The following is a 24,438-nucleotide window of genomic DNA, read 5'->3' as shown; positions in this document are numbered from 1 at the left end:
AGTGAAACTGAATGAAGTGGCCTGGCTGGTCTGGTGGTATTGCACACGTCTACATTGTCGGCATGGATTGAAATCCAGCCTACTGCCCTTTGATACAACCTTTCTCTCTTTCCCCACTGGCATCCTCTGTCACCTTCTGTTCAATAAAATCAAAAAATCCCTTTATTTTTAATTTAAGATCTTAAAGTGTCTCTCTTAATGTTGTGGGTAAATAAATAAATGAATAAATAAGTAAGTACGCAGATACAATAAGACAGCCCCTGTGAGACAGTGTCTGAATCCCAAATGGCACCCTATTCCCTACATAGTGCACTACTTTTGACAAGAGCTCTATGGGCCCAGGTCAAAAGTAGGGCACTATGTGGGATAGGGTGCAATTTGGGACGCACCCAGTTAGAAGTTAGTGTTGTGTTTGCTTAGCATAGCTAATTTCCCTGGGGGTTAGACACTGGGAGGCTTGTACATAAGTGTTGACATTAGACGCTACATGTCTCCCCTAGCTTCAGCAGGACACCAGATGGCAGAAGAGTCACCCGTAAAGTCAAACGTGTGTGTATATCACTGTGTGTGTGTGTGTGTGTGTTAAGATGACAGCAGCACCCTATGGAGATGAGTACTGTGGTGGGTGAGCAGTAAGTGGAGAAACATTGGAAACCAGTTACTTTGTTGTGCATGGATTATAAAATAAAACATCTCCACGGAAAGAAAGACAGAGAGAGAGAGAGTGAGAGAGGGAGCGAGAGAGGGAGCGAGAGAGAGAGAGAGAGAGAGAGAGAGAGAGAGAGAGAGAGAGAGAGAGAGAGAGAGAGAGAGAGAGACCCCAGGACAGCAACACAATTAGACCCAACCAAATCATGAGAAAACAAAAAGATAATTACTTGACACATTAGAAAGAATTCACAAAAAAACTGGGGAGCTATTTGGCCCTAAACAGAGAGTACACAGTGGCAGAATACCTGACCTGTCACGGTTCCCTCAGACAGAACCCAGAAGCAGACCAGGACAAGGAGAGTTGAACGAAGGTGAGGGTTTATTACAGATTCAAAAAAAAGGTGCAGAATAATCCAGGGACAGAGCGGGCGGCGTGGATGAGTTGTTGAGGGTGCAGTTGTTGGTCCAGTGATGGCTCGGCAGCCGCCGACCATCAGGCAGAGGTAGGGTGAAGGTTCCGGACGAGTGACTGCAGATGGGACAAAAACGGAGGTAAGTAAACCAAAACCAACAAGGTACAAAACAACAAAACTAACGCTAGACGCTCTAGGACTGATACTCTGACAAAACCTACTGTTCATGGCTAACGATCCGGCAGGAACTGGATGTTCGGCCAGAGCCTAAGAAGGGTGATGATCAGGACCAGGTGTGCAGATTGCTGATGGGATGCAGGTGCGGAAAACAAGAGCGCTCCCCGGAGCGTTCCCGAACCCTCGGGAAACTGGAGATTACGAACAGGAAAAACTAGTCACCAGACAGGACCCGACTCAGACAGCCGGGATCGTTACAGTACCCCCCTCCGACCGAACGCCACCGGGCGGACTCCCGGAGCGCCAGGATGGAGGCGGTAGAAGTCACTGATGAGGTCCGCATCTAGGACCTGTCGCCGCGGAATCCAACTCCTCTCCTCAGGGCCATACCCCTCCCAGTCCACGAGATACTGGAAACCCCGGCCCCGCCGTCTGGAATCCATGATGCGACGCACCGTGTAGGCAGGACCACCTCCGATCATCCGAGGAGGAGGAGGAGGAGGCGGAGGAGGCAACAGAGGACTGAGGAAGACAGGCTTGAGGCAGGAGACATGAAAGGTGGGATGGACTCTGAGCGTCCTCGGTAGTTTGAGTCGAACTGCCACTGGATTGATCACCTTCTCCACCACAAACGGACCAATGAACTTCGGTAACAACTTCCTAGACTCAGTCCGTAACGGAAGATCCCGTGTGGCCAACCAAACCCTATCTCCGATGGTATAGGTGGGAGCGGGGATCCGGCGACGATTCGCCTGGAGCTGATACCGGTCCGAAACTCTAAGGAGTGCCTTTCTGGCCCGATGCCAGGTCCGGTGGCAACGACGAATATGGGCCTGAACAGAAGGCACTGAGAGCTCCTTCTCCTGAGAAGGAAACAGGGGAGGTTGGTAGCCATACAGGCACTGGAAGGGAGACATCCCAGTGGCAGATGTAGGAAGAGTATTGTGGGCATACTCAACCCAAGGCAACTGAGAGACCCAGGAGGTGGGGTTGGAAGAGACCAGACAGCGTAGCGTGGATTCCATCTTCTGGTTGGCTCTCTCCGCCTGACCATTGGATTGGGGGTGAAAACCAGATGTGAGACTGACTGTAGCTCCAATGGCCAAACAGAAGGACTTCCAGACAGCAGAGGTAAACTGAGGGCCACGGTCGGAAACGATATCACTGGGCAAACCGTGGACCCTGAAAACCTCCCCTAACCAGGATCTCGGACGTCTCCGAGGCAGAGGGAAGCTTGGCAATTGGCACAAAGTGGGCGAACTTGCTGAATCTGTCCACGATAGTCAGAACGACCGTGTTTCCCTCAGAAGCGGGCAACCCAGTGACGAAGTCCAGGGCCAGATGCGACCATGGTCGCCGGGGAATAGGAAGGGGGGTGAAGTAGTCCAGAGCTGGGCCGATTGGTACTCTTATTCTGCGCACACACTGGACAGGCAGCAACAAACCCCCGAGTATCCTCGGCCATGGCAGGCCACCAAAAACGTCTGCGAAGAAACGCCATTGTCCGAGCCACGCCAGGGTGACAAGCCATCTTGCTGGCGTGGGACCATTTGAGGACAGCCGGACGAACCGACTCAGGCACAAACAACCGACCGGGTGGACCGTTACCGGGACCGGGCTGAGTCCGAAGGGCCGCCAGCACCTCCTCCTCAATCCTCCACATAACTGCTCCCACGACGCAGTTCCGGGGGAGAATTGTCTCGGTCTTGGACCCACTCTCCTCCGTCTTGGAGAACATCCGGGACAAGGCGTCCGCCTTGCCGTTCTTAGATCCAGGTCGGAACGTCAGGGAAAACTTGAATCGTCCGAAAAACAACGCCCACCTGGCCTGACGGGAGTTGAGACGTTTAGCCGATTGCACGTAAGCAAGATTCTTGTGGTCAGTCCAGACAATAAACGGTTGCTCCGCCCCCTCCAACCAGTGGCGCCACTCCTCCAAGGCAAGTTTCACCGCGAGAAGCTCCCGGTTACCCACATCGTAATTCCTCTCCGCAGGCGAAAGGCGACGAGAGTAGTAGGCGCAGGGATGGAGTTTACTGTCCGTGGAGCATCGCTGCGACAGGATGGCGCCAACTCCCACATCAGACGCGGTCCACTTCAACGACGAACTGACGGGCCGTGTCCGGTTGAGAGAGAATCGGTGCGTTGGTGAATCGCCTCTTCAAATCCAGAAACGCATGATCCGCCTCCGGATTCCACTTGAAGGTCCTGATACTGGAAGTCAAGGCAGTTAATGGAGCGGCCACACGGCTGTAATCCCGGATGAATCTGCGGTAGAAATTCGCAAACCCCAAAAATCTCTGGAGCTGCAATCTCGTACCGGGCTGGGCCCATTCCAGAACCGCTCTAACCTTCTCCTGGTCCATCCTAATCTCTCCCCTGGAGATGATGTACCCGAGAAAGGATGTCGTGTGGGCGTGAAACTCGCACTTCTCGGCCTTCACGAACAGGCGATTCTCCAACAATCGCTGCAGAACCTGCCGGACATGCTGGACGTGGTCGGAAGGTTCCTTCGAGAAGATCAGAATGTCATCCAGGTAAACAAACACAAAGAGCCCGATCATATCTCTCAGGACGTCGTTCACCATACTCTGGAATACCGCTGGAGCATTGGTCAGTCCAAACGGCATCACCTGATACTCGAGTGACCCATCGGTGTATTGAAACCCGTCAACCACTCGTCCCCCTCTCTGATCCGGACCAGGTGATACGCATTGCGTAGGTCTAGCTTGGTGAACACCGTAGCACCCTGTAAGGAGTCGAAGGCAGAACTCATCAAGGGCAGGGGATACTTGTTCTTGACCGTGATGTCATTCAACCCCCGATAATCAATACACGGTCGAAGAGAGCCATCCTTCTTACCCACAAAGAAGAATCCTGCCCCCAGGGGTGAGGACGAGGGACGAACGAGACCAGCAGCTAGGGACTCCTTGATGTAGGTCTCCAACGCCTCACGTTCAGGTCGGGAGATACTGTATAACCTTCCCTTGGGGTAGACAGCTCCAGGGACCAGGTTGATGGCACAATCATATGGTCGGTGGGGAGGAAGTGACAGAGCCTTCTGCTTACTGAAAACTTCCCCCAAATCGTGATATGTCTCGGGAACCAGGGACAAATCTGGGGGTTTAGCCTCAATCACCTGACTGGGAACCGAATGGGGGCAGGCAGTCTTGAGACAGTTAGCATGACAATCAAGGCTCCAACTCGTTACCTTGCCCGTCACCCAATCGAACGTGGGATTGTGTTCCTTCAGCCAGGGGTATCCAAGGACCAGAGGAACATGGGAAGACGGCAGAATGAAGAATGAAATCATCTCAGAATGATTCCCCGACAACCGCATCTTAACCGGTTCAGTCCTCATCGTGATACGTGCCAGACTACTGCCGTTCAGAGTGGTCGCTTCAATGGCTTCCGGCAATTGCTCCTTGGAAAGCCCCAGCTGTTCCACCAACTCGGCATCAAGAAAGCTTCCACCGGCACCTGAATCGATAAAAGCGTTAAGCGCTAAGCTCTGATTCCTGTTCACAAGGGTAGCCGGGAAACGGGGTCTGACAGAGGTACTGAGAGGTTGAAACTGGCTCGCTAACAGTCCTCCCAACTTTAGCGAGCCGGGCAGTTTGACGACCGCCGGGAACAAGTGGAGATGTAATGTCCCGAGCGACCACAGTAGAGGCAGCAGTTGGTCTTACGTCTATGTTGACGCTCCTCCTTGGTTAACCCGTGCCGCCCCACTTGCATGGGTTCAGAATCGGGAGAGAGGTCCTCTCCACTAATCCTTTGTGGTGGAGAATGATCGACGTGTTCTGGTCCCCCACCCGACCCGACTGGGAACTGAGAAGCTGATCGATTGGACGGACCCCATTGCTTCTCCCTCCTTCGCTCTCGGACTCGATTATCCACCCGAATAGACAAGGCTACCAAGCTGTCCAGGTCACTAGGCTCCGGATAAGAGATCAACTCATCCTTGAGCTGCTCCGACAGACCCTGGTAAAAGGCCGCTTGCAAAGACTCCTCGTTCCACCCACTCTCCACAGCCAACGTCTTGAACTCGATCACGAAGTCGGCCACGCTGCGAGTTCCTTGGTGAAGAGAAAACAGGCGCCTAGCTGCGTCCCTCCCCTCGGACGGAATGGTCGAAGAGCTTCCTCATCTCGGCCGTGAACCCCTGGTATGAAGCCATGCAGGGATCCTGTCGTTCCCAAACGGCTGAAGCCCACTCCAGCGCTCGACCACGCAGCAACTCAATCACAAAGGCTATCCTAGCCTTGTCTGTGGCATAAGAGTAGGGCTGTAGATCGAACACTAATCCACACTGCATAAGGAAGGAACGGCATCTTCCCAGCTCCCCCTCATACTTATCCGGCGTCGGAACCTTGGGCTCACGGAGGGACACAACTTCAGAAGCGGCAGGCGAGATGGGTGAAACCGGTAGTGGGTCCTCCACCGGACACTGGCGTTGGTTCTGGACCTCCGTCAGACCGGAAGAAAGGTCCCGAACTGACAACGCGATCTCCTGTAGTACCGTGCTATGATGGCCCAACATCTTCTCCTGCTGGGTAATGGCATGGCGAACAGAGTCCAGGTCCGCTGGGTTCATAACTGGCCGGATCGTTCAGTCACGGTTCCCTCAGACAGAACCCAGAAGCAGACCAGGACAAGGAGAGTTGAACGAAGGTGAGGGTTTATTACAGATTCAAAAAAAAGGTGCAGAATAATCCAGGGACAGAGCGGGCGGCGTGGATGAGTTGTTGAGGGTGCAGTTGTTGGTCCAGTGATGGCTCGGCAGCCGCCGACCATCAGGCAGAGGTAGGGTGAAGGTTCCGGACGAGTGACTGCAGATGGGACAAAAACGGAGGTAAGTAAACCAAAAACCAACAAGGTACAAAACAACAAAACTAACGCTAGACGCTCTAGGACTGATACTCTGACAAAACCTACTGTTCATGGCTAACGATCCGGCAGGAACTGGATGTTCGGCCAGAGCCTAAGAAGGGTGATGATCAGGACCAGGTGTGCAGATTGCTGATGGGATGCAGGTGCGGAAAACAAGAGCGCTCCCCGGAGCGTTCCCGAACCCTCGGGAAACTGGAGATTACGAACAGGAAAAACTAGTCACCAGACAGGACCCGACTCAGACAGCCGGGATCGTTACATGACCACCGTGACTGACCCAAAATTAAGGACATCTTTGACTATGTACAGACTCAGTGAGCATAGCCTTGCTATTGAGAGAGGCCGCCGTAGGCAGACCTGGCTCTCAAGAGAAGACAGTATATGTGCACAAAATGAGCTGCACTTCCTAACTTCCTGCCAAATGTATGACCATATTAGAGACACATACTTCCATCAGATTACACAGTCTCACAAAGAATTCGAAAACAAATCCCATTTGGATATACTCCTATATCTAGTGGGTGAAATACCACAGTGTGCCATCACAGCTGCAAGATTTGTGACCTGTTGTCACAAGAAAAGGGCAACCAGTGAAGAACAAACACCATTGTAAATTCAATCTATATTTATGTTTATTTATTTTCCTTTTTGTACTTTAACTATTTGCACATTATAGACATAATATGACATTTGAAATGTCTTTATTGTAATGTTTACTGTAAATGTTTTAAATTGTTTATTTCACTTTTGTTTATTATCCATTTCACTTGCTTTGGCAATGTAAACATATGTTTCCCATGCCAATAAAGCCCTTAAATTGAATTAAATTGAATTGAGAGAAAGAGAGAGAGAGAGAGAGAGAGAGAGAGAGAGAGAGAGAGAGAGAGAGAGAGAGAGAGAGAGAGAGAGAGAGAGAGAGAGAGAGAGAGAGAGAGAGGGGGGGGAGCTAGATAGAGAGGGAGAGGGAGAGGGAGAGGGAGAGAGAGAGAGACAGATTATGTGTTTAGATGTGTATGTAATAATATTGAATTGAACTACAGCATTCATCCAGGCTTTTGAAAAATGTATCTAAAGAGTTTGGGAATCCCTGAAAAGAGTATTCTCTGATGCTGGATACTGTTCCTTCTATTTGAAAAACATATTTATTGCTCTTGCACAGCTTTCACATTACTTCAGATAGTCTGACATCACAAGGGAAGGATCAAGGATCCTACAAAGCCCTGCACCTCTCCCCCTCCTCTCCTCCCGTCTCCCCCTGTCTCCTCTCTTCTCCTCCCCTCCCTTTTCCTCTCCTCTGCTATCCACCTCTCCTTCCCTCTTCTCCTCTCCTCCTCCTCTCCTCCCGTCTCCTCCTGTCTCCTCCCCTCCCTTCTCCTCTCCTCTGCTATCCACCTCTGCTCTCCTCTTCTCCTCTCCTCCTCTCCTCCCTTCTCCTCTCCTCTGCTATCCACAGCTCCTCTCCTCTTCTCCTCTCCTCCTCCTCTCCTCCCTTCTCCTCTCCTCTGCTATTCACCACAGCCAAACCTTCAAGTGTGACTCTCACACTCTGACAGATGATTAGAAGACCCAGACCTAAATCTCTGCCGCTGCCTGGGCCTCCTCGGGCTAGGGAGCGGCAAACAGACACAACACACACACACACACACACACACACACACACACACACACACACACACACACACACACACACACACACACACACACACACACATACACACACACGTACACTCTTAGAAAAAAGGGTTCCAAAAGGGTTCTGCAGCTGTCCCCATAGGAGAAACCTTTTTGGTTCCAGGTATAATTATTTTGGGTTCCATGTAGAACCCTCTGTGGAAAGGCTTCTACATGGAACCCAAAAGGGTTCTACCTGGAACCAAAAGTGTTTCTTCAAAGGGTTCTCCTATGGGGACAGCCAAATAACACTTTTTGGTTCTAGTTAGCACCTTGTTTTCTACTTGCAGTTCTACTTCAAGCACTAAAAGAGCTCAAAACAATCAAAGCATCTCATGTGTTTACATGTGCACGCATGTGTGTGTGTGTATATGTGTGTGTGTGTATATGTGTGTGTGTGTGTGTATGTGTGTGTGTGTGTGTGTTTGTGTGTGCATCATGTGAGAGACTTTCTTAGATTACGGGGACCAGTCAACAGGGGACTTTTATTGAGATAGATAAGCTGCTTGATAGAAATGAATGGATGGACAAGAGGGAGGGAAGAAAGTGAGGCTTGAAAGAGATGAGGGAGAAAACCAGAGTAAGGGAAAGAGACAAAACATTTAATGAGTGTTAGGGACATGGAGGAAAGCACTGTATAGGACGCCATAGGGAAATAAAGCACTGTATAGGACGCCATAGAGAAATAAAGCACTGTATAGGACGCCATAGGGAAATAAAGCACTGTATAGGACGCCATAGGGAAATAAAGCACTGTATAGGACGCCATAGAAAAATAAAGCACTGTATAGGACGCCATAGAGAAATAAAGCACTGTATAGGACGCCATAGGGAAATAAAGCACTGTATAGGACGCCATAGGGAAATAAAGCACTGTATAGGACGCCATAGGGAAATAAAGCACTGTATAGGGCGCCATAGGGAAATAAAGCACTGTATAGGACGCCATAGGGAAATAAAGCACTGTATAGGACGCCATAGGGAAATAAAGCACTGTATAGGACGCCATAGGGAAATAAAGCACTGTATAGGACACCATAGGGAAATAAAGCACTGTATAGGACGCCATAGGGAAATAAAGCACTGTATAGGACGCCATAGGGAAATAAAGCACTGTATAGGACGCCATAGGGAAATAAAGCACTGTATAGGACGCCATAGGGAAATAAAGTGGTCCAAGAGAGGGAGGAGGGAGGGAGAGAGGCAGTGCTAAATTTGTAAATTGGGAGGTTCCGGAACAAAATGTGAGCCGAAAGGGGGATGACCGGGGGGGGGGGCTCTGAGGTACCAGAACGCATGAAAAAAAAAACACCTTTATAATAAAGCATTGCATGTATTATCAACACATTTACATAGTGGCATAGAGCAGTAGAGTAGAGGCGCTTGCAGAAGTTGCACACATTTTCTAAGCCTAGGGTCTGGGGAAAATGTTGCATTTCTACATCATTTTAGATGAGACTTTAGCAGAATCTTTTTTAATACCTCACAAATGATCGAAATGTCAGGCTACTTTGACACTGAAAAACTGAGAATCTGAGATCAATAAAAACGACCCTGTCTTGAATCCATCAATAGCCTAGGCCTAGGTGTGTGGAGACACATTGTAGGCTACAATATGAGGAGGAAATTATAGTCCTAAAAAAGCTTTCCAGTTTCAATGACTCACCTGGTGATGGCCTATGTGCTCGTGCCAAAAGCCTAGCTTTCTGTGAAGACGTCTATATTGGTCTGCTAATACAGGACTAGTAAAGGCCCAGTGCACTACTTTTGTGAAAACATTGGTTTGAGTGTTTACCAGCATTTGTAACTTGACTCTGATAATTATCTGTACAAAACAGTTAATCTGATAATACTTGTGGAATATAAAAATACTTGCTTGATATATGATTTCCAGTTTCTTGAAATACTTTGCAAATGAAACTTATTTCTATGTGAAAACTGAAATGGTCTATTCATTTCTTTTCCATTTAAGTCGACTCGCTTATCCAGAGCAACTTACAGTAGTGAGTGCATACATTTTCATACTTTTTCGTACTGGTCCCCCGTGGGAATTTAACCCACAACCCTAGCATTGCAAGCGCCATGCTCTACAAACTGAGCCACATCATCACATCATCACAACCACTTGATGTCTCAATGTACTCAATTACTGTATTGTGCATTATTTTTCTTCATGGTGATGGAAAGTCTACAGGTACAAACCTAGATGACCAGCCTATGTACAATACAGTAATGTACATTTACATTAATTGGTTTGTAAGGATGGTAAATTAATACTGCACAAAAAAGTGGTTGTTTTCCATGTTATTTGATCAAGAAAAACATTTAATTTGATGTGGATGTTTTGTGTCTTTGCCCATAACTTTGCACCTTTTGATGTAAATGTTTGAGGACAGGGTTTTGTTCTTTCTGGATTCCATTAGAATGACAATTCCAACTATTGAATCCTGCAAGATACTGTTCTTAACTATAACCAGAGATGCTTAAAACAGTTTTTGGCCACGCTACAGACGTCTATATCGGTCCGCTAATACTAGTAAAGTCCCAGTGCACTACTTTTTTAAAATTTATTTTGTACCTTTTTCAGGGGGTGCTGCATCACCCTCAGCACGCCTACTTCCTGCGGCTATGCTATTGATCCTCTGTGGCTAAATTATAGGCCTACTCCTGGTATAGTATTCTGACTGATATCATTTATTTCTGAACAGACAGCAGTAATTATATAACTTTGGCAAATGTATTTACATTTATCAGGGTTGCTGCGGCAACTCCATCACCCTTCCTATGATTCTATAAGGAAATAAATGATGAAGTGCAACGCTGGAGAGATGATTTGCAGGCTCCTGTCTATCAGAGCAGAGAGAGGGAGAGAGATCATAGAAAGTGAATCTCATTATAGTTCCGTGAGAGATACAGGCGCGCTTCTCTCTCTCACCACAGCAATGGCCACGCGTTGGTCTACAGGCTACAATGTTGCGCAAACCATAAACCCGGGCCGGCCCAACACAAATACATTCTTAGAATATCAGGCACATTTTCACATTACATTTTTAGGGGGCAGGAGAATAACAGAGGAGCCAACTTGAATTAACTCTGATTCTATTCACATTTTTACATTGCAAACTAGAAAATTATTTTTCATGCCGACAGAGGTACCGGATCCTCGCAAATGGATTCCGGAACAAAACAGTCCAAAACTGAGAGGTGCAGGATCCTGTTCCGGGAGGAACCGGCTCAAATTAAGCACTGGAGAGAGGAGGGGGGAAGAGAGGAACAGAGAGTGAGAGAGGGGTAGAGACAGACAGAGAGAGAGTAGAGGGAGGGTGAGGAGCAGGAGGGGGAGATAGAGAAAGAGAGAAAGGAGAGAGATAGAGAGAAGCATGGTGATTGTGAAGGATCAAAGCATTAGCATGCATACATCTTTTGGCGCCCACACACTCCTCAACACCCTCCTTCTGTTCTCTTCTTCTTCTTCTTTGTTTCGCTCATTACCCATCATTCTTTCCTAATCCATGTTTTTCTTACATTTGAATGTCCTCTTCAGACTCCTATCTGTCAAATCCTTTCCTACATATTTTATACTCTCTCAATTCAATTCAATTCAAAGGGCTTTATCGGCATGGGAAACATATATTGACATTGCCAATGCAAATGGAATAGACAATAAACAAAAGGGAAATAAACAATCAAAAATATACAGTAAACATTACACTCACAAAAGTTCCAAAGGAATAGAGACATTTCAGATGCCATATTATGGCTATATACAGTGTTGTAACAATGTGCAAATAGTTAAAGTACAAAAGGGAAAATAAATAAATATAAATATGTGTTGTATTTACAGTGGTGTTTGTTCTTCACTGGTTGCCCTTTTCTTTTGGCAAGAGGTCACAAATCTTGCTGCTGTGATGGCACACTGTAGTATTTCACCCAATAGATAAAGGAGTTTATCAAAATGTGCAGGTCTGTGTAATCTGAGGGAAATATGTGTCTCTAATATGGTCATACATTTGGCAGGAGGTTAGGAAGTGCAGCTCAGTTTCCACCTCAATTGTGGGCAATGTGCACATAGCCTGTCGTCTCTTGAGAGCCAGGTCTGCCTACGGCGGCCTCTCTCAATAGCAAGGCTATGCTCACGGAGTCTGTACATAGTCAAAGCTTTCCTTACTTTTGGGTCAGTCAGAGTGGTCAGGTATTCTGCCACTGTGTACTCTCTGTTTAGGGCCAAATAGCAATCTAGTTTGCTCAGTTTTTTTGTAAATTCTTTCCAATGTGTCAAGTAATTATCTTTTAGTTTTCTCATGATTTGGTTGGGTCTAATTGTATTGCTGTCCTGGGGCTCTGTTGGGTCCGTTTGTGTTTGTGAACAGAGCCCCAGGACCAGCTTGCTTAGGGGACTCTTCTCCAGGTTCATCTCTCTATAGGTAATGGCTTTGTTATGGAAGGTTTGGGAATTGCTTCCTTTTAGGTGGTTGTAGAATTGAACGGCTCTTTTCTGGATTTTGATCATTAGCGGGTATCGGCCTAATTCTGCTCTGCATGCATTATTTGATGTTTTACGTTGTACACAGAGGATATTTTTGCAGAATTCTGCATTCAGAATCTCAATTTGGTGTTTGTCCCATTTTGTGAATTGTTGGTTGGACCCTAGACCTCACAACTATAAAGGGAAATGGGTTCTTTAATTGATTCAAGTATTTTTTGCCAGATCCTATGTTGCTTTTGATGGCATAGAAGGCCCTTCTTGCCTTGTCTCTCAGATGGTTCACAGCTTTGTGGAGTTTACCTGTGGCGCTAATGTTTAGGCTGAGGTATGTACAGTTTTTTGTGTGCTCGAGGGCAACAGTTTCTAGATGGAATTTGTATTTGTGGTCCTGGCAACTGCACCTTTTTTGTAACACCATTATTTTTGTCTTACTGAGCTGTACTGTCAGGGCCCAGAGAGAGTCTGTGCAGAAGATCTAGGTGCTGCTGTAGGCCCTCCTTGGTTAGGGACAGAAGCACCAGATCATCAGAAAACATTAGACATTTGACTTCAGATTCTACAGATTCTATAGATAACTCTTCATGATCTTGTTTGTTTAGTGTGTTCCAATTTTCCCAGAAGTGGTTAGATTCTATTGATTCTTCAATTACATTGAGCTGATTTCTGACGTGCTCTCTCTCTCCCCCATCTCGCTCATTCTCTCTCTCTCTCTCTCTCTCTCTCTCTCTCTCTCTCTCTCTCTCTCTCTCTCTCTCTGCCCCCCTCTCCCTATTCCTGATATAATGACATCACCTCAGCAGTTTACCCTTAGGTAAAGCTCAGCAACATTGTGTTAAACATGTTTTACAAAGCAGCAGAGGGAATGATCAACTCTGTGCATTGAACGACACATTGGCAAGAAGATAGGGAAATTACACACACAGTCCATGTGTCTCAGCACACTAGTAGGCACATACCGTATGTGTTCACATATTATTCAAGTCAGTTCCTACATCTAACACAGTCCCCTGCATTTACTCTGTATCCATAACCATTGTGAGCCAAGGCATTCTGTTAGATGGGTGCAATAAGACAGTGAGTGTATTTCTGGTATTGTGAAGTCTCTCTCTCTCTCTCTCTCTCTCTCTCTCTCTCTCTCTCTCTCTCTCTCTTTCTCCCTTTCTCTCGCTTCTCTCCTCTGTCTCTCCCTCTCTCTCTCTCCTTCTCTCTCTCCCCCCTTCTCTCTCCCCTCCCTCTCTCTTCCCCCCCATCTCCCAAACCATCCCCTCTCTCTCTTATTAAGAAACAGGTTGGAGCTAAGAAGTGCTCAGGGCTGCATCATTTAGATGATCACTGCAGGTGCTATTCATAGAACCACTCCTCCGTTTCTTCCTCACTACTTTAAAGTCCTCTTTTCCCCCCTCATACTCCTCCGAGAGAGACTCTAGACCATATAGTGTGAGTGGGCTACTAAAACTGTCTTAACAGCCAGAAGGAGATGGATTTGAATGAGGGGTGTGTGTTTGTGTGTGTGTGTGTGTTTGTGTGAGTGCATGCAGGCGGACTTGATACACAACCTTACGCAACCAATGCCTATTCTGAAAACTGGAAACATGGACGGGTGTCCACCTCCTATCTTTACAGAACCAACATCATACCTCCATTTCTGTTGACTGTGTTTCTATACTGCAGCTGTGTTGCAGAAATATGAGAGTCAAATGGCACCCTATTGCCTATACAGTTTAGTGTATTACTTTTGACCAGGGTCCATAGGGAATGTCTCAGATTTGTTCTCTCTGGGGCAATCAGAATACATTACGCTTGACAGTTTTCTTATCAGCCATTCATTTTTGTAAGTAATGAATGTAGTTTACAAGAAAAGATGCCAAATCATTCGACAGTTGTCGGGTACTACAGTTGAACTAAACTCATGATGCATTTCATTAAAAGTTATATTCTTCAAGAATCAATGGGTATACCATTAATTAAAAAGAAAAAAAATGTATGTACCAATCGCTGATTGCCACTTTATTTCCATAGAGTACGACCTCCCAGTTACCACTTCCTTCCTCTTCCACTGAAGCCCGGAGCAAAATCAGTTCAATCAAAACTACTCTTTAAGTGCTTCAGTCTTTGAAGTGAAGGAGCCAGTTAGCCTTGAGAGCAGACTCTTTCTTGCACTGTATTCCCTATAAACTGAGTGGACAAAACATTAAGGACACCTGCTCTTTCCATGACATAGACTGACCAGGTGTCACGCCCTGGCTCTGGGACTATGTTATGTTGAGCCAGGGTGTGTTGTTTCTATGTGTTTTGTGTTCTAGGTTTATCTAGCTCATGTGTTTCTGTGTTGGCCGGGGTGGTTCTCAATCAGAGGCAACGAGTATCAGCTGTTGCTTGTTGTCTCTGATTGGGAACCATACTTAGGCAGCCTGTTTGCCACAGTGTTTTGTGGGATCTTGTTCCGTGTTGGTTTTGTATTGTAACCAAGGACTTCACGTTATCGTTTTGTTTCGTGTGGTGAATCAAAATAAAGTATGTTCACTCATCACGCTGCGCATTGGTCCACTTCTATCGACGATCGTGACAGAAGATCCCACCATAACTGGACCAAGCAGCGTGTCCAGGAGCCAACGCCAGATGTGAATCTAATGGATATCCACCTCGACTGGGTCAAGCAGCGTGTCCAGGAGCCAACGCCAGAGGTAACTCTAGCGGATATCCACCTCGACTGGGTCAAGCCGCGTGAGGAGGAGAGAGGTTGGACTTGGGAGCAGAGGCTGGAGAGTCTGGCGAGAGCCATGGAGGCCATAGCCACGGGGAGAGACGAACCCAATACATTTTTAGGGGGGCTCACACCGTGGGACGACGGGACTGCTGGAGGCAGATAAGGGGCAAGTTAGTGGACGAGGAGAGAAGGCCACCGGGTTACGGGAGCCATTGGCGAGTAGAGGGAAGGAAAATGTAGAGGCACGGCGAGAGGTACTGAGGTGTGTTGCCAGTCCGGTCCGGCCCGTTCCTGATCCCCGGGTAAGGCCAGTGGTGTGTGTTCCCAGTGCGGTCCGGCCTGTTCCTGTCCCTCGCACCAAGCCTGTGATGCGCGTCGCCAGCCCGGTCCGGCCTGTTCCTGCCTCTCGCACCAAGCCTACGGTGCGCGTCGCCAGCCCGGCCCGGCCTGTTCCTGCTCCCCGCACCAAGCCTGTGGTGCGCTTCGTCAGCCCGGTTCGGCCCGTCCCTGCTCCCCGCACCAAGCCTGTGGTGCGCATCGTCAGCCCGGTTCGGCCCGTCCCTGCTCCCCACACCAAGCCTGTGGTGCGCATCGTCAGCCCGGTCCGGCCCGTTCCTGCTCCCCGCACCAAGCCTGTGGTGCGCGTCGCCAGCCCGGCCCGGCCTGTTCCTGCGTCACCGGTGCCTGGTCAGGTACCGGTCAGCTGCTCCACATCGGAGCCTAAGCAATCCGCTCCACCGATGTCCAGTCCAGCTCCAGCCAGCGGGGCCAGACCGGACCAGGGGCGCTACGGAGGGTGGTGGTCAAGCCCGGAGCCGGAACCGCCTCCGAGGAGGAATGCCCACCCGGCCCTCCCCTGTTCGGTGTATGTTTGGCGCGGTCGCAGTCCGCGCCTTTGGGGGGAGGTACTGTCACGCCCTGGCTCTGGGACTATGTTATGTGGAGCCAGGGTGTGTTGTTTCTATGTGTTTTGTGTTCTAGGTTTATCTAGCTCATGTGTTTCTGTGTTGGCCGGGGTGGTTCTCAATCAGAGGCAACGAGTATCAGCTGTTGCTTGTTGTCTCTGATTGGGAACCATACTTAGGCAGCCTGTTTGCCACAGTGTTTTGTGGGATCTTGTTCCGTGTTGGTTTTGTATTGTTACCAAGGACTTCACGTTATCGTTTTGTTTCGTGTGGTGAATCAAAATAAAGTATGTTCACTCATCACGCTGCGCATTGGTCCACTTCTATCGACGATCGTGACACCAGGTGAATCCAGGTGAAAGCTATGATCCCTTATTGATGTCACTGGTTAAATCCACTTCAATCTGTATAGATGAAGGGGAGGAGACAAGTTAAAGAAGGATTTTTAAGACATGGATTGTGTATGTGTGCCATTCAGAGGGTGAATGGGCAAGACAAAGGATTTAAGTGCCTTGGTATGGTAGTAGGTGCCAGGCGCACCGGTTTGTGTCAAGAACTGCAACGCTGCTGGGTTTTTCCACGCTCAACAGTTTCCTGTGTGTATCAAGAATGGTCCATCACCCAAAGCACATGGGGAGGGGGTGCAACTCAATATTAGGAAGGTGTTCTTAATGTTTTCTACACTCAGTGTATTGCACTATTTTTGACCAGGGCCCATAGGAAATGTCTCAGATTTGTTTTCTCTGGGGCAATCAGAATACAATACGCTTGACATATTCTCATCAGCCGTTCATTTTGTAACTAATCAATGTAGTTTACAAGAAAAGATGCCAAAATCATTAGACAGTTGTCAGGTACGACAGTTGAACTAAACTCATGAGGCATTTACAATATATATTCTTCAAGAATCAATGTGTATATCATTAATTTAAGTTCAGAAAATTGATGTACCAATCACTGATTGCCCCTTTATTTCCATATAGTACGACCTCCCAGTTACCACTTCCTTCCTCTTCCACTGAAGCCCGGTGCAAAATCAGTTCAATCAAAACTACTCTTCTGTAGCTCAATTGGTAGAGCATAGCGCTTGTAACGCCAGGGTAGTGGGTTCGATGCCCGGGACCACCCATACGTAAAAATGTATGCACGCATGACTGTAAGTCGCTTTGGATAAAAGCGTCTGCTAAATGGCATATTATATTATAAGCGCTTCAGTCTTTGAAGTGAAGGAGCCAGTTAGCCTTGAGAGCAGACCCTTTGTGCCCCTTCACAGCACGTATACAGTGTTACACACTGCTGGACCAGGACAGAAGAGAAGAGAGAGAGTGTGAATGTGCGTGTGCATTTCATTGTGTCTATGTGTGTGTCTTTTCACACCAGGAAGGAGGAGAGGTACGAAGAGATAGAGATGGAGCAGCTTAGCTTCCATTTTCCATTCTGAAGTTCTCATCCCAGTGAAAAGGATGGGAAGGGGAACATCCTGTGTAATCCCTTGTTTATTAACGGGACTGATAAGGAATGTTCTCACGTTCTAGGAGAGAGAAAGATGGAAATGGATAGAAAATGGGAAACAATGCCCAGAGAGAGACAGAGGACAAGCGAGAGAGGGAGGGAGAGAGAGCAAGAGACAGAGCGAGAGCAAGAGAGAGAGAGAGAGAGAGAGAGAGAGAGAGAGAGAGAGAGAGAGAAAGCAAGAGACAGAGAGAGAGAGAGAGAGAGAGTGAGAGAGAGAGAGAGAGAGAGAGACAGCGAGAGAGACAGCGAGAGAGAGAGAGAGAGAGAGAGAGAGAGAGAGAGAATGAGCGAGATGGGGGAGAGAGAGAAAGCAAGCAAGAGAGAGAGAGAATAAGAGAGAGAATAAGAGATAAAGAAAAGAGAGGCGGAAGAAAGGAGAGAGCGTCAGCCCGATTGTTTTAGAGAATAGAGTGTAATGAGATGCTAATGTAACAACAGAAGACTGGATGTGCTCAGGGGGTGCTGTACTGTAGCAGGCCGTTTACTCTCTCACTCGCTTCCACCTACGGATGAGAGGAAAGGAGAAGCGAAGCATGTGAGAGGAGGAGAGAAGAAGGAGAGGAGGGATGGAGAAAGAGAGGAGAGGGGACCCTGGAGGAGTGTTGGAGAGAGGGATGAGTGTTTTGGAGGAGTGTAGAAATAGCTGGGCGGCTTGGTTGAAGGAGTGGAGGAGTATAGTTGAAGAAAGGAGGGCTAAAGGAGGCCAAAGAAGGCTAAGGTCAAATGTAGTGCACTAAAAAGGGAATAGGGTGCCATTTGGGACACAAGCTGAGTGTGTCGGGTAGAGAATGGTATAATGTGTGTAGGAGGCGAATGCCCCAGAGATTTACTACTGTTTTCTCCGACTACAGTGGTACAAACACACATTAAAGTCCACTCCAGCTCTCATGACACCCCATAGGGGTATGCTGGGCTACGTCTCAAATGACACCATATTTCCTACATAGTGCGCTACTTTGACCAGAGCCCTGTGGGCCCTGGTCAAAAGTAGTGCACTATATAGGGAATAGGGTGCCATTTGGGACGTAGCCTGCATGTCTAGTGGCTGAGCTCAAACTCGGACTCAACCGCTAATACGATGCAAATTCTGCATTTTTGTTTAATGCTGTTTCTCTGACAGTCTGCGGCTGTACAAAAACACATTATTATGAAGTCCACTCTCCAACTCTCCTAACACCCTGGGATATAGATACACCGATCCCAACCATTAACCCTATGTGGTACCATAACTAACTTGCTAGCCCTAAAATGTCTCTGATTTGAACAAAAACACATTCAACTGTCATAACCCATGTGTAATGGATGTCACGCTGCTTGCTTAGCGAGTACCGCTTCCTCCTGATTTGGCTCACACCGAGGCTCGAACCCAACTTCTAACCCTATGATAATGCTAAAACTCGCTACCTCGCTACGCTAGCTCTGCCCACAGGCTCCGCCCACAGGCTCCGCGTGCACAGCTGGTGCACAGTCTCATTGTGACACTCTGGCTCCAGGGACTCTGATTGTTGAGCCAGGGTTGTTATTTTCATTTAGGGTGTATTTCTATGTTGGATCTAGTTGTTCATTTCTATGTTTGGTTTTGTTGTTGATTAGTCATATGACTCCCAATCGGAGGTAACGAGTGTCAGCTGTCGGCTCGTTATCTCTGATTGGGAGCCATATTTAAACTGTGTGGTTTCACCTGGGTTTTGTGGGTTTTTGTTCCTGTACAGTATTTGTAACTGTGGACTTCACTAGTCGTCTTGGTTTATTGTTTTTGTCGTTCGTGTACTTTTCTCTAATAAAGTCATGTTCGTTCAACGCGCTGCGTTTTGGTCTCCTTCGCTCATTGACGACCGTGACAGAAAAACCCACCATAAAAGGACCAAGCGGCGTGTCAAGCGGCAACAGGATCCACCTACACAGGATTTATATCCACCCATAAAGGATTCATGGACATGGGAGGAGATTCTGGAGGGTAAGGGGCCTTGGGCACAACCGGGAGAATATCGCCGTCCTCGTGAAGAGCTGGAGGCAGCTAAAGCCGAGAGGCGGCGATATGAGGAGGCAGCACGGAGGCAAGACTGGAAGCCTGTGGGTATTACCCAAGAATTTCTTGGGGGGGGGCTAAGAGGGAGTGTGGCGAAGTCAGGTAGGAGACCTGCGCCTACTCCCTGGACTGACCGTGGAGAGCGAGAGTACGGGCAGACACCGTGTTACGCAGTTGAGCGCATGGTGTCTCCTGTACGCAGGCATAGCCCGGTTCGGTACAGTCCAGCTCCACGTATCGGCCGGGCCAGATTGAGTGTTGAGCCGGATGTCATGAAGCCGGTCCCACGCAGCTGGTCACCAGTGCGTCTCCTCGGGCGGGCGTACATGGCACCAGCCTTGCGCATGGTGTTCCCGGTTCGCCCACATAGGCCGGTGCGGGTTATTACACCTCCCCGTACTGGTCGGGCGACGGGGAGCATCAACCCAGGGAAGGTTGGGCAGGCTCAGTGCTCAAGGGAGCCAGTACGCCTGCACGGTCCGGTATTTCCGGTACCACCTCCTCGCTCCAGCCCAGTACCACCAGTACCTACACCACGCACCAGGTTTCCAGTGCGTCTTCAGAGCCCTGTGTCTCCTCCACGCACTGGCTCTATGGTGCATGTCTCCAGCCCTTTACCACCAGTGCATACACCACGCACCAAGCCTCCTGTGTGTCCCCAGAGTCCTGTGCGTCCTGTTGTTGCTCTCCGCACTAGCCCTGAGATGCGTGTCCTCAGCCCGGTACCTCCAGTTCCGGCACCACGCATCAGGCCTACGGTGCGTCCCCAGGGTCCAGCATGCCCTGTTGCTTCTCTCCGCACTAGCCCTGAGATGCGTGTCCTCAGCCCGGTACCTCCTGTTCCGGCACCACGCACCAGGCCTACGATGCGCCTCAGACGGCCAGAGTCTGCCGTCTGCCCAACGGGGCCTGAACTGTCCGTCTGCCCAACGCCGTCTGAACTGCCCGTCTGCCCAACGCCGTCTGAACTGTCCGTCTGCCAAGCGCCGCGGGAACTGCCCGTCTGTACTGAGCCTGCAAAGCCGCCCGTCTGCCATGAGCCTTCAGAGCCGTCCGCCAGACCGGAGCCGCTAGAGCTCTCCGCCAGACAGGAGCAGCCAGAGCCTTCCGCCAGACAGGATCAGCCAGAGCCTTCCGCCAGACAGGATCAGCCAGAGCCTTCCGCCAGACAGGATCAGCCAGAGCCTTCCGCCAGACAGGATCAGCCAGAGCCTTCCGCCAGACAGGATCAGCCAGAGCCTTCCGCCAGACAGGATCAGCCAGAGCCTTCCGCCAGACAGGATCAGCCAGAGCCTTCCGCCAGACAGGATCAGCCAGAGCCTTCCGCCAGCCAGGATCCGCCAGAGCCGTCCAGCCAGGATCCGCCAGAGCCGTCCAGCCAGGATCCGCCAGAGCCAGCTAGTCAGGTACTGTCCCTTAGTCCGGTGCTGCCCCTTAGTCCGGTGCTGCCCCTTAGTCCGGTGCCGCCCCTTAATCCAGTGGGGGTTTAGTTGGGGGTGGTCATGTGGAGGGGGCTACGGAAGCGGATAGTGACTAAGGTGGGGTGGGGACCACGACCTGGGCCAGAGCCGCCACCATGGACAGACGCCCACCCAGACCCTCCCCTAGACTGTATGCTGGTGCGCCCGGAGTTCGCACCTTTAGGGGGGGGTACTGTGACACTCTGGCTCCAGGGACTCTGATTGTTGAGCCAGGGTTGTTATTTTCATTTAGGGTGTATTTCTATGTTGGATCTAGTTGTTCATTTCTATGTTTGGTTTTGTTGTTGATTAGTCATATGACTCCCAATCGGAGGTAACGAGTGTCAGCTGCCGGCTCGTTATCTCTGATTGGGAGCCATATTTAAACTGTGTGGTTTCACCTGGGTTTTGTGGGTTTTTGTTCCTGTACAGTATTTGTAACTGTGGACTTCACTAGTCGTCTTGGTTTATTGTTTTTGTCGTTTGTGTACTTTTCTCTAATAAAGTCATGTTCGTTCAACGCGCTGCGTTTTGGTCTCCTTCGCTCATTGACGACCGTGACACTCATTAACGATATACTGTATAGCTAATGGAAAAAATCCCCCTTATGATAATGCTAAAACTGATAACTCTGCTAACCCACTACGCTAGCCGTTGTTGCAGGCTCTATGGGCAGTGGGCACAGCATTAGCAATAGCGTAGAGTGTTAGTGGCTGAGCGGGTTAATTGTAATTCCTTGTGTTAATTAGGTAAATTAATTAGGAAATACATCTGAGGGTTTATAGAATACAGAGGGACCTGAGAAGGAGAGCAGGGACAGGGGGGAGGGGAGGCGAGGGGGGGAGGGAGAGGAGTGGATGAGAGGAGAGGAGAGGAGAGGAGAGGAGAGGAGAGGAGAGGAGAGGAGAGGAGTAGAGGAGGGGAGCAGGGGAGAGGAGAGGAGGAAGTACAGACAGAGCAATGAACAAAGAGGTCTCTGCACTGAGGCCATGTTCCAATATGTAGGAATGGATTTATTGTGTGATGAAAGGGGACAAGAGAAAGGGTGGTTGAAATATTGGAATGTATCCTTCTTCTTCCACCATATCATGCAAATGATTGGTGAATATGCTGCCCACTCACCTCCACTAACAGGAAGCAGGGTACGATGTAGGTGCTGGTCTTCTGTAGGTCTCGGTCCCCTATATTCCTCATTGTGCCTTCTTCCCGGTTTCTCTTCTGTTTCTCTTCTGTTAGCTGGACTGATGCACCTGTAGAATCATAGGATTACCTTTAGCAACAGCCCCAAAAAAGTATTGCTGTGCCAAATTGCTCCAGTTTAGTCCATTACGGAACCATTTTGAGTTATTTTTTCACTTCTCTGATAATCAGTAGAGTTGAACAAATCCTTTTATCATCATCCACACACAAACACACACACACACGCACAAGCACATGGACGTACACACGCACACTTTGTGCACAATGTAGGAAATATGGTTATATTTGGGACGCAGACACAGTCGATCAGACACAGTCAGTCAGACACAGTCAGTCAGACACAGTCAGTCAGACACAGTCAGTCAGACACAGTCAGTCAGACACAGTCAGTCAGACACAGTCAGTCAGACACAGTCGATCAGACACAGTCAGTCAGACACAGTCAGTCAGACACAGTCAGTCAGACACAGTCAGTCAGACACAGTCAGTCAGACACAGTCAGTCAGACACAGTCGATCAGACACAGTCAGTCAGACACAGTCAGTCAGACACAGTCAGTCAGACACAGTCAGTCAGATATGGTCAGTCAGACACAGTCAGTCAGACACACCATGGGAATGCGATAGACATAAGAGAGACAGGGAGAGACAAAACTAAAATAAAAAGATGAAAGAGAGAGCGAGAGAGAGAGAGAGAAAACATTGAACAACAATAATCCCAAATTGAAGTCAACTCAAGGATTCCCCCCACAGGATAGCTAAAGAAAAGAGAACATATATCAAAGAAAGGCATTTGCCAAAGAAAAGTGGCATAAGATAGGAAGGCTTCCTTCCACCTACCCACAAGCAGATACCCATGGGGAAAGTACCGTAGGCTACAAGGACTATGGATACTATTCAATCAAAGTCTGTATCCAGATATCCAGGATAAGTCTAAGTACATTTCTTACCATGCAGCAGCTGTAAAGCCTGTCTGAGTTCATTTGCAGTTGAAGTGTTTGATTCACACAGTCAATTTTATTCTGGGTAGTGCATAAACCCCAAATATGAATTCCTATACAGAGAGAGAATAATGCATTTTTGAATTGAAAAGCAGTTTCAAGGTTTGAGTCTCTTCTGTGTACTCTTCTTAGAAAGCCTCCTTTGGGTCACCCTTTCCTCGTCTACGTCCCAAATGGCACCCTATTCCATACATAGTGCACTACTTTGACCAGAGCCATAGGCGCCCTGGTCAAAGTAGTGCACTACATAGGGAAATAGGGTGCCATTTGGGACACGGCCCTGATCTCAAGCCTTTCTGGACAGAATCCTAAATTGAGATAAGTGCGGTTGACTACCCTAATAAATCATTATTCAATCAATCAATCATTGATAGCAATGGGGAGACTTGCGCACAGAACTCAGACACTCTAGTATTCTAATGGCTAGATGTCTAAGTGGACAGTCATCAGTACCCTAGCGTCTGAGAGCTTGTCCAGTTCAGACATTATTACACACACATCAGAGTGGTTCAAATCCTCTGTGTTTAACTACATGTATTATTGAGTTATGGCTCATATGCTGGACTGGTCTTCACCCCACTCAGCCCATCTCTCCTTCTCACTCTTCACCCCGCTCAGTCCATCCCTCCTCTCTCTTCACCCCAGCCCACTCAGTCCATCCCTCCTCTCTCTTCACCCCAGCCCACTCAGTCCATCCCTCCTCTCTCTTCACCCCAGCCCACTCAGTCCATCCCTCCTCTCTCTTCACCCCAGCCCACTCAGTCCATCCCTCCTCTCTCTTCACCCCAGCCCACTCAGTCCATCCCTCCTCTCTCTTCACCTCTCTCCCTGTCTCTCTCCATCTCTCTCCATCTCTATCTGTCTCTCTCTGTCTCTCTCTGTCTCTGTCTCTCTCTCTTTGTCTGTCTCTCTCTCTCTCTCTCTCTGTCTGTCTCTATCTCTCTCTCTCTCTCTCTCTCTGTGTCTGTCTCTGTCTCTCTCTCTCTGTCTCTCTCGCTCTCTCTGTATCTCTCTCTCTCTCTCTCTCTCTCTCTCTCGCTCTCTCGCGCTCTCTCTCTCTCTCTGTCTCTCTCTCTGTCTGTCTCTCTCTCGCTCTCTCTCTGTCTCTCTGTCTCTCTCTCTCTCTCTGTCTCTCTGTCTCTCTCTCTCTCTCTCTCTCTGTGTCTCTCTCTCTCTCTCAATACATAATCTCTGTGTCTCTGTCATCATCAGTGTTCCATCTCATACCACTGCAGTATTGTCATGACACCCCAAATCCCTGCCTCACACACTACCACACACCTCCTCTCTAACTACCCACACACAGCTACACACACTACCACACACCTCCT

The 24,438-nt window shown here is 48.7% G+C and overlaps 1 protein-coding gene across 2 annotated transcripts in view; it reads right to left on the bottom strand.

Moving 5' to 3' along the window:
* plppr2b (phospholipid phosphatase related 2b) overlaps positions 1 to 24,438 on the bottom strand; it is a 61,482-nt gene that overhangs the window by 36,153 nt on the left and 891 nt on the right. For both annotated transcript variants that reach the window (XM_041867357.2, XM_041867355.2), the window contains exon 2: positions 22,030 to 22,157. In XM_041867357.2, coding sequence (XP_041723291.1) covers positions 22,030 to 22,101 — 72 coding nt within the window. In that variant the 5' untranslated portion in view covers positions 22,102 to 22,157. The remainder of the gene's footprint in view (positions 1 to 22,029; positions 22,158 to 24,438) is intronic.

This window comes from Coregonus clupeaformis, chromosome 20, assembly GCF_020615455.1.
Source record: "Coregonus clupeaformis isolate EN_2021a chromosome 20, ASM2061545v1, whole genome shotgun sequence".
Taxonomy (NCBI): domain Eukaryota; kingdom Metazoa; phylum Chordata; class Actinopteri; order Salmoniformes; family Salmonidae; genus Coregonus; species Coregonus clupeaformis.
The sequence above is the reverse complement of the archived record's forward strand: the minus strand, read 5'-3'. Positions and strand labels throughout refer to the sequence as shown.